The sequence below is a fragment of the Pseudophryne corroboree genome, chromosome 2, assembly GCF_028390025.1.
Source record: "Pseudophryne corroboree isolate aPseCor3 chromosome 2, aPseCor3.hap2, whole genome shotgun sequence".
NCBI lineage: Eukaryota > Metazoa > Chordata > Amphibia > Anura > Myobatrachidae > Pseudophryne > Pseudophryne corroboree.
This window is the reverse complement of record NC_086445.1, coordinates 930460967-930474561: the sequence shown is the minus strand read 5'-3', so window position 1 is coordinate 930474561 and position 13595 is coordinate 930460967. Positions and strand designations below refer to the sequence as shown.

Genomic DNA, 13595 nt, shown 5'->3' with positions numbered 1-13595 from the left:
GTCCCTGATTGAAAATATTGATACCCTGGACAGGGACAATATTTTACTGTCGTTAGAACAAATAAAGGATGCATTTCTTTATATGCGTGATGCACAGAGGGATATCTGCACACTGGCATCACGGGTAAGTGCTATGTCCATTTCGGCCAGAAGAGCTTTATGGACGCGACAGTGGACAGGCGATGCGGATTCAAAACGGCATATGGAAGTTTTGCCGTATAAAGGGGAGGAGTTATTTGGAGTCGGTCTATCAGATTTGGTGGCCACGGCTACAGCCGGGAAATCCACCTTTCTACCTCAAGTCACTCCCCAACAGAAAAAGGCACCGACTTTTCAACCGCAGCCCTTTCGTTCCTTTAAAAATAAGAGAGCAAAGGGCTATTCATATCTGCCACGAGGCAGAGGTCGAGGGAAGAAACAGCAACAGGCAGCTCCTTCCCAGGAACAGAAGCCCTCCCCGGCTTCTACAAAAGCCTCAGCATGACGCTGGGGCTTCTCAAGCGGACTCGGGGACGGTGGGAGGTCGTCTCGAAAATTACAGCGCGCAGTGGGCTCACTCGCAGGTAGATCCCTGGATCCTGCAGATAATATCTCAGGGGTACAGGTTGGAATTAGAGACAGATCCACCTCGCCGTTTCCTGAAGTCTGCTTTACCAACGTCCCCTTCCGAAAGGGAGACGGTTTTGGAAGCCATTCACAAGCTGTACTCTCAGCAGGTGATAGTCAAGGTACCTCTTCTACAACAAGGGAAGGGGTATTATTCCACTCTATTTGTGGTACCGAAGCCGGATGGCTCGGTAAGGCCTATTCTAAATCTGAAGTCCTTGAACCTGTACATAAAGAAGTTCAAGTTCAAGATGGAGTCACTCAGAGCAGTGATAGCGAACCTGGAAGAAGGGGACTTTATGGTATCCTTGGACATCAAGGATGCGTATCTCCACGTTCCAATTTACCCCTCACACCAGGGGTACCTCAGGTTCGTTGTACAAAACTGTCACTATCAGTTTCAGACGCTGCCGTTTGGTTTGTCCACGGCACCTCGGGTCTTTACAAAGGTAATGGCCGAGATGATGATTCTTCTTCGAAGAAAAGGCGTATTAATTATCCCATACTTGGACGATCTCCTAATAAGGGCAAGGTCCAGAGAACAGCTAGAGATGGGATTAGCAATATCTCAAGAGGTGCTAAAGCAGCACGGATGGATTCTGAATATTCCAAAATCCAAATTAATGCCGACAACTCGTCTGCTGTTCCTAGGGATGATTCTGGACACGGTTCAGAAAAAGGTTTTTCTTCCCGAGGAAAAAGCCAAGGAGTTATCCGACCTGGTCAGGAATCTCCTAAAACCAGGAAAGGTGTCTGTACATCAATGCACGCATCTTCAGATGCACCTGCGGATAACCCTGTCTCCAAGGACAAGGGTATCTCTTCTGTGGTGGTTGCAGAGGGCTCATCTATTGGAGGGCCGCAGATTCGGCATACAGGATTGGATCCTGGTGACCACGGACGCCAGCCTGAGAGGCTGGGGAGCAGTCACACAAGGAAGAAACTTCCAGGGAGTGTGGTCGAGCCTGGAAAAGTCTCTTCACATAAACATTCTGGAACTAAGAGCAATCTACAATGCTCTAAGCCAGGCGGAACCTCTGCTTCAAGGAAGACCGGTGTTGATCCAGTCGGACAACATCACGGCAGTCGCCCATGTAAACAGACAGGGCGGCACAAGAAGCAGGAGTGCAATGGCAGAAGCTGCCAGGATCCTTCGCTGGGCGGAGAATCACGTGATAGCACTGTCAGCAGTGTTCATCCCGGGAGTGGACAACTGGGAAGCAGACTTCCTCAGCAGACACGATCTTCACCCGGGAGAGTGGGGACTTCATCCAGAAGTTTTCCACATGCTAATAAACCGTTGGGAAAGACCAATGGTGGACATGATGGCGTCTCGCCTCAACAAAAAACTGGACAGGTATTGCGCCAGGTCAAGAGATCCGCAGGCAATAGCTGTGGACGAGCTGGTAACACCTTGGGTGTACCAGTCGGTGTATGTGTTTCCTCCTCTGCCTCTCATACCAAAGGTATTGAGAATCATACGGCAAAGCGGAGTAAGAACGATACTAGTGGCTCCGGATTGGCCAAGAAGGTCTTGGTACCCGGAACTTCAAGAGATTGGTCACGGACGATCCGTGGCCTCTACCTCTAAGACAGGACCTGCTTCAGCAGGGACCGTGTCTATTCCAAGACTTACCGCGGCTGCGTTTGACGGCATGGCGGTTGAACGCCAGATCCTAAAAGGAAAAGGCATTCCAGAAGAAGTCATTCCTACCTTGATTAAGGCAAGAAAGGAAGTCACCGCGAAGCATTATCACCGCATTTGGCGGAAATATGTTGCGTGGTGCGAGGATCGGAGTGCTCCGACGGAGGAATTTCAACTGGGTCGTTTCCTACATTTCCTGCAATCAGGATTGTCTATGGGTCTCAAATTGGGATCTATTAAGGTTCAAATTTGGGCCCTGTCAATATTCTTCCAAAAAGAATTGGCCTCAGTTCCTGAGGTCCAGACTTTTGTCAAAGGAGTACTGCATATACAGCCTCCTGTGGTGCCTCCGGTGGCACCGTGGGATCTAAATGTAGTTTTAGATTTCCTCAAATCCCATTGGTTTGAACCACTAAAAAATGTGGATTTGAAATATCTCACATGGAAAGTGACTATGTTACTGGCCCTGGCGTCCGCCAGGAGAGTATCTGAACTGGCGGCTTTATCTTATAAAAGCCCTTATTTAATTTTCCATTCGGATAGGGCAGAGCTGCGGACGCGTCCGCATTTTCTCCCTAAGGTGGTATCAGCGTTTCACCTGAACCAGCCTATTGTAGTGCCTGCGGCTACAAGCGACTTGGAGGACTCCAAGTTGTTGGACGTTGTCAGAGCTTTAAAAATATACATTTCTCTAACGTCCTAGTGGATGCTGGGGACTCCGTCAGGACCATGGGGAATAGCTGGCTCCGCAGGAGACAGGGCACATCTAAAAAGCTTTTTAGGTCACATGGTGTGTACTGGCTCCTCCCCCTATGACCCTCCTCCAAGCCTCAGTTAGGTTTTTGTGCCCGTCCGAGAAGGGTGCAAACTGGATGGCTCTCTTAAGGAGCTGTTTAGTAAAGTTTTTTTTTTTAGGTTTCTAATCAGCGATTCCTGCTGGCGACAGGATCACTGCAACGAGGGACTTAGGGGAGAGACTTGCAACTCACCTGCGTGCAGGAGGATTGAAGTTTTAGGCTACTGGACACTGAGCTCCAGAGGGAGTCGGAACACAGGTCAGCCTGGGGTTCGTCCCGGAGCCGCGCCGCCGATCCCCCTTACAGACGCTGAAGAAAGACGGCGGAACGGAGGTCCGGAAACAGGCGGCAGAAGACTTCACAGTCTTCAGAGAGGTAGCGCACAGCACTGCAGCTGTGCGCCATTGTTGCTACACGGCTCACTGACACGGTCACGGAGGGTGCAGGGCGCTGCTGGGGGCGCCCTGGGCAGCAATATAAATACCTATTTGGCAAATAAATACATCACATATAGCCATTAAGGCTATATGTATGTATTTAACCCAGGCCAGTTTTCCTAATAACCGGGAGAAAAGCCCGCCGTGAAAGGGGCGGAGCTTATTCTCCTCAGCACTCAGCGCCATTTTCCTGACCAGCTCCGCTGGTGAGGAAGGCTCCCACTCTCCCCTGCACTACAGAAACAGGGTTAAAGAGAAGGGGGGCATAAATTGGCGATATAATTATATATTAAGAGCCCATATATAGAAACAACACCTTCTAGGGTTGTTATATACATTATGGCGCTTTTGGTGTGTGCTGGCAAACTCTCCCTCTGTCTCCCCAAAGGGCTAGTGGGTCCTGTCCTCTATCAGAGCATTCCCTGTATGTGTGTGCTGTAGGTCGGTACGTGTGTGTCGACATGTATGAGGAAAATGTTGGTGAGGAGACGGAGAAAATTGCCTGTAATGGTGATGTCACTCTCTAGGGAGTCGACACCAGAATGGATGGCTTACTTATGGAATTACGTGATAATGTCAACACGCTGCAAGCCGGTTGACGACATGAGACAGCCGGCGGACAAATTAGTATCGGTCCAGGCGTCTCAGACACCGTCAGGGGCTTGTAAAAACGCCCATTTACCTCAGTCGGTCGACAGACACTGACACGGACACTGACCCCAGTGTCGACGGTGAAGAAACAAACGTATTTTTCCTTTAGGGCCACAAGTTACATGTTAAGGGCAATGAAGGAGGTGTTACGTATTTCTGATACCACAAGTACCACAAATAAGGGTATTTTGTAGGGTGGGAATAAACTACTTGTAGTTTTGCCTGAATCAGATAAATTAAATGAAGTGTGTGATGATACGTGGGGTTCCTCCGACAGAAAGTTATGGGCGGTATACCCTTTTTCCCGCCAGTAGTAAGGGCGAGTTGGAAAACACACCTTAGGGTGGACAAGGCGCTCACACGCATATAAAAAACATGGCGTTACCGTTTCCAGATACGGCCGCCCTCAAGGAGCCAGCTGATAGGAAGCTGAAAAATATCATAACAGTATATACACACATACTGGTGTTATACTACGACCAGCAATCGCCTCAGCCTGGATGTGCAGCGCTGAGGGGGCTTGGTCGGATTTCCTGACTGAAAATTTTGATACCCTTGACAGGGACAGGATTTTATTGTCTATAGAGCATTTTAGGGATGCATTTCTATATATGTGTGATGCGCAGAGGCATATTTGCATTCTGGCATCAAAGAGTAAATGTGATGTACATATCTGCCAGACGAAGACACGACAGTGGTCAGGTGCGGCAGATTCCAGACGGCATATGGAAGTATTGCCGTATAAAGGGGCGGTCCATTGGACCTGGTGGCCATGGCAACAGCTGAAAAATCCACCTTTTGTTACCCCGAGTCACATATTGGCAGAAAAGGACACAGTCTTTTCAGTCTCAGTCCTTTCGTCCCCATACGGGCAGGCGGGCGAAGGCCAGTCATATCTGCCCAGGGGGAGAGGAAAGGGAAGAAGACTGCAGCAAGCAGCTCATTCCCAGGAACAGAAGCTCCTCACGGCTTCTGCCAAGTCCGCAGCATAACGCTGGGGCCGTACAAGCGGACTCAGGTGCGGTAGGGGGTCATCTCAAGAGTTTCAGCAACACTCGCAAGGGAACTCCGGGATCCTACATGTAATATCCCAGGTGTACATTGGAAATTCGAGACGTCTCCCCCTCACACAATTCACAGGCTGTATTCCCAGCAGGTGATAATCAAAGTACCCTTCTTACAACAAGGAAGGGGGTAGTATTCCACACTATATTGTGGTACTGAAGCCAACCGGCTCGGTGAGATCTGAAATATTTGAACACTTACATACAAGCGTTCAAATCAAGATGGAGTCACTCGGAGCAGTGATAGCGAACCAGGAAGAAGGGGACGATATGATGTCACTGGATATCAGGGACGTTTACCTACAGGTCCAAATTTGCCCTTCTCACCAAGGGTACTTCAGGTTCCTGGTACAGAACTGTCACTATCAGTTCAGACGCTGCCGTTTGGATGGTCCACGGCGCCCCGGGTCTTTACCAAGGTAATGGCCGGAATGATGATTTTTCTTAAAAGAAACATGGACGCTTTCCTGATAAGGGCAAGGTCCAGAGAACAGTTGGAGGTCGGAGTAGCACTATCTTAAGTAGTTCTACGACAGCACGAGTGGATTCTAAATATTCCAAAATCGCAGCTTTTTCCGACGACACGTCTACTGTTCCTAGGGAAGATTCTGGACACAGTCCAGAAAAACGTGTTTCTCCCAGTGGAGAAAACCAGGGAGTTATCCGAGCTAATCGGGATCCTCCTAAAACCAGGAAAAGTGTCAGTGCATCATTGCACAAGAGTCCTGGTAAAAATGGTGGCTTATTACGAAGCAATTCCATTCGGCAGATTTCCCGCAAGAACTCTTCAGTGGGGTCTGCTGGACAAATGGTCCGGATCGCATCCTCAGATGCATCAGCGGATAACCCTATATCCAAGGAAAAGGGTGTCTCTCCTGTGGTGATTACAGAGTGCTCATCTTCTAGAGGGCCGCAGATTCGGCATTCAGGATTGGATGCCGGTGACCACGGAGGCCAGCCTGAGAGGCTGGGGAACAGTCACACAGGGAAAAAATTTCCAGGGAAGTGTGATTAAGTCTGGAGAATTCTCTCCGCATAAATAAGCTTAGAGCAAATTTATAATGCTCTAAACTTAGCTAGACCTCTGCTTCAAGGTCAGCCGGTATTGATCCAGTGGGATAACATCACGGCAGTCGCCCACGTAAACAGAAGGGCGGCACAAGAAGCAGGAGGGCAGTGAAAACTGCAAGGATTTTTCGCTAGGCGGAAAATCATGTGATAGCACTGTCAGCAGTGTTCTTTCCGGGAGTGGACGACTGGGAAGCAGACTTCCTCAGCAGGCATGACCTCCACCTGGGAGAGTGGAAACTTCATAGGGAAGTTTTTCAACATGATTGTGGACCGTTGGCAAAGACCAAAGGTGGACATGATGGCGTCCCGCCCGAACAAAAACGGGACAGGTATTCCGCCAGGTCATGAGACCTTCAGGCGATAGCTGCGGATGTTCTGGTAACACCGTGGGTGTACCAGTCTGTGTATGTGTTCCCTCCTCTGTTTCTCATAACCAGGGTATTGAGAATTATAAGACATAGAGGAGTATGAACTATACTAGTGGCTCCGGATTGGCCAAGAGGGACTTGGTACCCGGAACTTCAAGAAATGCTCACAGAGGACTAAGGGCCTGGGGAGCTAAGAAGGGACTTGATTCAGCAAGTACCATGTCTATTCCAAGACTTACCGCGGCTGCGTTTGACGGCATGGCGGTTGAATGCCGGATCCTGAGGGGAAAAGGCATTCCATAAGAGGTCATACCTACCCTGGTCAAAGCCAGGAAGGAGGTGACCGCACAACGTCATCACCACATGTGGTGAAAATATGTTGCGTGGGTGAGGCCAGGAAGGCTCCACGACGGAAATTCAACTAGGTCGATTTCTACACTTCCTGAAAACAGGAGTGTTTTGGACCTCAAATTGGGGTTCATTAACATTTAAATTTCGGCCCTGTAGATTTTCTTCCAGAAAGAATTGACTTCAGTTCCTGAAGTCCAGATTGTAAAGGATGTATTGCATATACAGCTTTTTTGTGCCCCTAGGGGCACCGTGAGATCTCAACATAGTGTTGGGATTTCTTAAAATCATATTGGTTTGAACCGCTCAAATCTGTGGATTTGAAATATCTCACATGGAAAGTGACCATGCTGTTGACAAATATCTCACATGGGAAGTGACCATGTTGTTAGCCCTGGCCTCGGCCAGGCGATTGTCAGAATGGGCGGCTTTGTCTTACAAAAGCCCATATTAAAATTTTCCATTTGAACAGGACAGAACTGGGACTCGTCTCCAGTTTCTTCATGAAGGGGTGTCAGCGTTTTCACCTGAAACAACCTCTTGTGGTGCCTGCGGCTACTAGGGACTTGGAGGACTCCAAGTTACTAGACGTGGTCAGGGCCCTAAAAATATATATATATATATATATATATATATATATGTTAGGACGGCTGGAGTCAGAAAGTCTGACTTGCTGTTTATACTGTATACACCCAACAAGCTGGGTGCTCATGCTTCTAAGCAGTCTATTGCACGCTGGATTTGTAGTACAATTCAGCTTGCACATTCTGTGGCAGGCCTGCCACAGACGAAATATGTAGATGCCCATTCCACAAGGAAGGTGGGCTCATCCTGGGCGGCTGCCCGAGGAGTCTCGGCATTACAACTTTGCCGAGCAGCTACGTGGTCAGGGGAGAACACGTTTGTAAAATTTTACAAATTTTGATACTCTGGCTAAGGAGGACCTGGAGTTCTCTCATTCGGTGCTGCAGAGTCATCCGCACTCTCCCGCCCGTTTGGGAGCTTTGGTATAATCCCCATGGTCCTGACGGAGTCCCCAGCATCCACTAGGACGTTAGAGAAAATAAGAATTTACTTACCGATAATTCTATTTCTCGTAGTCCGTAGTGGATGCTGGGCGCCCATCCCAAGTGCGGATTGTCTGCAATGCTTGTACATAGTTATTGTTACAAAAATCGGGTTATTACTATTGTTGTGAGCCATCTTTTCGGAGGCTACTTCGTTTTGTTATCATACTGTTAACTGGGTTCAGATCACAAGTTGTACGGTGTGATTGGTGTGGCTGGTATGAGTCTTACCCGGGATTCAAGATCCTTCCTTATTGTGTACGCTCGTCCGGGCACAGTACCTAACTGAGGCTTGGAGGAGGGTCATAGGGGGAGGAGCCAGTACACACCATGTGACCTAAAAAGCTTTTTAGATGTGCCCTGTCTCCTGCGGAGCCCGCTATTCCCCATGGTCCTGACGGAGTCCCCAGCATCCACTACGGACTACGAGAAATAGAATTATCGGTAAGTAAATTCTTATTTTCAAGGACGGCTGGAGTCAGAAAATCTGACTCGCTGTTTATACTGTATGCACCCAACAAGTTGGGTGCGCCTGCTTCTAAGCAGTCGATTGCTCGTTGGATTTGTAACACAATTCAACTTGCACATTCTGTGGCAGGCCTGCCACAGCCTAAATCTGTTAAGGCCCATTCCACAAGGAAGGTGGGCTCATCTTGGGCGGCTGCCCGAGGGGTCTCGGCATTACAACTCTGCCGAGCAGCTACGTGGTCAGGGGAGAACACGTTTGTAAAATTCTACAAATTTGATACCCTGGCAAAGGAGGACCTGGAGTTCTCTCATTCGGTGCTGCAGAGTCATCCGCACTCTCCCGCCCGTTTGGGAGCTTTGGTATAATCCCCATGGTCCTTTCAGGAACCCCAGCATCCACTAGGACGATAGAGAAAATAAGAATTTACTTACCGATAATTCTATTTCTCGGAGTCCGTAGTGGATGCTGGGCGCCCATCCCAAGTGCGGATTATCTGCAATACTTGTACATAGTTATTGTTAACTAATTCGGGTTATTGTTTAGGGAGCCATCTTTCAGAGGCTCTTCTGTTATCATACTGTTAACTGGGTTTAGATCACAAGTTGTACGGTGTGATTGGTGTGGCTGGTATGAGTCTTACCCGGGATTCAAAATCCTCCCTTATTGTGTACGCTCGTCCGGGCACAGTACCTAACTGGAGTCTGGAGGAGGGTCATAGGGGGAGGAGCCAGTGCACACCACCTGATCTGGAAAAGCTTTACTTTTTGTGCCCTGTCTCCTGCGGAGCCGCTATTCCCCATGGTCCTTTCAGGAACCCCAGCATCCACTACGGACTCCGAGAAATAGAATTATCGGTAAGTAAATTCTTATTTTTGACATGCAGGAATCCTGATCACTTTTGGTCACATTATCTGAGCATTTGTTTAGCAGACATGTCACAATGCATGAGAATATGTGGAAGGGTTTTTGTTTCTCCTCCCCCAACATTGAGTATGCATATGTGCTGCAAAATGAATGCAATGTATTGTGGACTTGCCTACATACCTACCTTGACCAACTTACACTTACATTATTTTCTTTGTTTGCAAGATTGAAAGTGGTCCCTTTTATGTTACAATGGTAAGAGGGCCTTGCTTGCAAGTTTCTAATCTATAGAACGTGATCAAGCTGTTGCATTATACAGTACTGTGCATAGTACAACTACTTGGAATTTTCTCCCACCCATTCAGTTGTTGCCTTTTGCAGTTTGTGTTTGCCTTAAGAGGGCTGTCTTGTTATATTGTGCAGGTGGGGCAGGAAATAGAGGTGCGTCCTGGCATTGTTTCCAAGGACAGTGAAGGAAAACTCATGTGCAAGCCAATCTTCTCCAAAATAGTTTCCCTCTTTGCGGAGCACAATGATCTACAGTACGCTGCTCCGGGAGGCCTTATTGGTAAGAGACCGCATTGGTGCATCGGCAGCAAGTAACTGGATACGGCTGTGTTTGTACAAAGTGCGTCCATTTTTTGCATATGTCCTATCTTTTTTTTCTTTATTTTTCTGCTGGTTAAAAAAAAAAAAAAAACATTCTAAAAATGTTTCTTTCTGATGGTTTTAATAGTGTAATGCTAATTTGTAGCCTGCACCTTGGCATTTCTTTACACTACTTCAGCATTTACAACTTCACAGTACTTTTAACAGTACGTAATGGTTACCATTAGTTTTCTGTTATAACTTTTTTATATTTCCTCCAAAACGTGTAAATGATCAGCACTAATGTTCCATTATATTCCCTCTATAGTTCTGAGATTGACCATGTATATTTTTTGCTTTGGTTTTCTTTTCTAAAGGTGTTGGTACCAAGATTGACCCAACGCTGTGTCGTGCTGACCGTATGGTTGGGCAAGTTCTAGGTGCAGTTGGCGCTCTACCAGAAATATTCACAGAGCTGGAGATCTCTTACTTCCTCCTACGCCGTCTTCTCGGAGTCCGCACAGAAGGTGACAAGAAGGCTGCAAAGGTGAGCGCTTCATCTCTAGATAGTGGCAACGTGGAAATATCTTCTTATGAGCATTTAAAATCCATGAGCTTGCTCTGTGTAAAGCTTCGATGTGACTTGTCTTTCAGGTGCAAAAACTGTCTAAGAATGAGGTTTTGATGGTCAACATTGGGTCCTTGTCCACCGGAGGTCGTGTCAGTGCCGTGAAAGCGGATTTAGGAAAAATTATGCTCACAAACCCAGTGTGCACGGAAGTAGGCGAGAAAATAGCTCTCAGTCGGAGGGTTGAGAAACATTGGCGGTAAGATTTCTTAGATATGCGCTCGGTAAAATAGTAGCTGTCAAATTAAGGGGGAGATGTGAAAAGAGCGGAGAAGTAGCTTTGAGGTAGCATTTATCAAGTTCATTTCTATAAAGTGATAGTTGTTCTAGGCAACTTCCACCCCACAAGCTTTTGATCTTTGTGGAGTTGAAACTTGAGAATGAATTCTCTCTACAGAGCAGTTGTGTGGCGACATTAGTAATGGTGTTGGCTTTTTGTTTTTCTCCCTTTTTAGCAGGCTAAGATGTCAGTTACTTTATACAAAGATCCTAAGATCCACGAGGTAGAGCATTAAGGGGGAGATGTACTAAGCAGTGAAAAGAGTGGAGAAGTGAGCCAGTGGAAAAATTGCCCATGGCAATCAATGGGCTGCTCTGTATAATGTTATAGTATGCAAATTATAAATGTTACTTCATTGCTAATTGGCTGCCATTGGCAACTTCTCCACTCCTTTCACTGCTTAGTACATATCCCCCTAAGACTTGTACTTTAAAGTTGAAACCTATGTTGTAGGTTTTGGAAAATGACGGCACCACCAGCTCACCAGCAGGTCTGCCTCACAAGACATCGGTCCTCATTGTCTTGGCAACAATATGCTCTCCTGTTAGACTGTATGTAATGGAGTAGGACATGCAGGATTCATGTATATGCCATTTAACCAATACACACATTATATCTCTGGATGCCTAGTTGTGTTATAGTTGCTTGTTACGTTGGCCATGAACTGCATTAATAATCCATCAACGCAACAAAAGCTCCAGTGTGCCACTGTCTAGAACCCTTTTACATTAGCGACAATTGAGTAAAAGGTCACAAAGCAGCTGGTAAGTAAAAGATCATCAAGTTACGGTTTCATTTCACTGTCGGTGAGCGTTTTTATAGCCACTTGCTAGCGATATGTGACTAAGAGAGTCCTATTCAGATGACTGGAGTGTTTCCTACCAGGTAGACATTCCTATAGCAGCCCTTTCTAGATCAGCGCTTTAGCCACTGATTACTGAAAGCCTAACACCAGCTAACATTGAGACACTATTTCACAGGACAGTTACTGGAGGACGAGCACTATAGGCAGTACGATTGTTTGCCTATATCAGTGGTAGCCAACCCGGGTGCTCGAGAGCTACCAACAGTTCATGTTTTCCAGGTCATCTAGCAGGTGCACAGGTGTATTCATTACTTGCTGATACATTTTAAAAGATCCACAGGTGGAGCTGATTACTTGTGATTCTGTGAGGAGACCTGGAAAACGTTAACTGTTGGTAGCTCTCGAGGACCAGGGTCGGCCACCCCTTGTCTACATATGTGTTTTGGTAAAATGTTGCTGCTTTCTTTGCAGTTTGATTGGCTGGGGTCAGATAAGAAGAGGCGTGACCATAAAGCCGACTGTTGATGACGACTAGACAGCGGAGATGCAGACCACCAATGCTGCTAAAATGTTTTAAGAATAATCTGAAAACTCCGGCCATACACTTATGGAGAAAATGCCACCTGCCGGGATAACCTAACTCTTCATACACCACAAGTTCACTTATAGCCCCAATTTCTAATTTATAATTGAGCAGTTTTGCAGCACAAAATGAACACTTGATGCTGTCCAGAGACCTTCTGCTCTGTAACCCAGTGAATTCTATGCTTTTGTTATAAAGTATAATACCGTATTCTTCATTCTTCCTGAAGTGACCCCAATCTTCAGGACTTCTATCATCAATGAATGAGTCAAGAAATAAAATCCAAAAGACCAACTGTGTCCTTTTTTCTTTTGTTGAAGTAACTAGGAGCAGGGCTGTACAACTGGGATACACGCAGAATAGTGCCAATACAGCAGGACGTGATGAGCATTTCAGTGTGTAAGTGACCTAAACATGTTAGATTGACACACACAAGCTGTACAGCGATTGATCAGGATGTAGCTGTGGAGGTATCTATCAAGAGGGTTCCAGATGATAGGTCAATAGAGCGACCCCATAAGGTTGACATGCGTGAGGTTGACAGGTTCATACAATCGATGCAATTTTTTATTTTTGGGGGGGATGGGGGGGGGTTCATTCAGAACACCAAAAAACTTTCATTATTTACCATCCACATGGACTACGATTGGGAATAATAACCTGTGTCAAGCCCGGCAGTAGTGGAGCGAGGCACCTTGCCCGAAGCGTGTCGAGCACACGAGGATACGCTGTTTCACTAATTTGCCTTGCATCTGATTAAATATACAAAATGACATTAAAAAAAACTTGTCAACCATTTCCATGGCGATCTTTTGACTGTCAACCCATTGTACATGTTGACCTTTTGTTGTGCCTACCTTTTTTTTTTTTTATGTCGACCTATTGACCCTTGTCCCAGTCTACTTTGATCCACACTTCTAGCAACTTTGGAGCTATCCACTAGGTTGCATAATAAATATATTTTTGTATTTAAAGTGTTACAGGTGTAGTCAAATTGGAATTCTATCCTGTTCCCAAAAACAGTGTGGCAAATGCCGTGAAAGTTAATTCTACTTTTCAATAAGTATTATTATCAATCAGTGAGGCGAGGATCTAATGTGAGTTATGAAAAAAGAGGCAGGGCAATCATTTTCAGGAAGAAAATTCACTCTTTGTTTTGAGGTTGTGTAGTATCTATGCACCTATGTACTATGGCAACAAACAACACTACTGTATAGAGTAACATTATGCTGGTCTAATTGTTTCATGTGCCGTTGTACGTGTAGGTTGTGTGTTCGTGTGTATACATGTACAGGTCTGTGCAACATCGATCTAGCGATGTCAC

The 13595-nt window shown here is 46.5% G+C and overlaps 1 protein-coding gene across 1 annotated transcript in view; it reads left to right on the top strand.

Moving 5' to 3' along the window:
* EIF2S3 (eukaryotic translation initiation factor 2 subunit gamma) overlaps positions 1-12565 on the top strand; it is a 38612-nt gene extending 26047 nt beyond the window's left edge. The window contains exons 9-12 of the mRNA XM_063956226.1: positions 9811-9955; positions 10353-10522; positions 10630-10802; positions 12160-12565. Of these exons, the coding sequence (XP_063812296.1) occupies positions 9811-9955; positions 10353-10522; positions 10630-10802; positions 12160-12223 (552 nt within the window). The 3' untranslated portion in view covers positions 12224-12565. The remainder of the gene's footprint in view (positions 1-9810; positions 9956-10352; positions 10523-10629; positions 10803-12159) is intronic.
* Positions 12566-13595: the final 1030 nt, after the last annotated feature.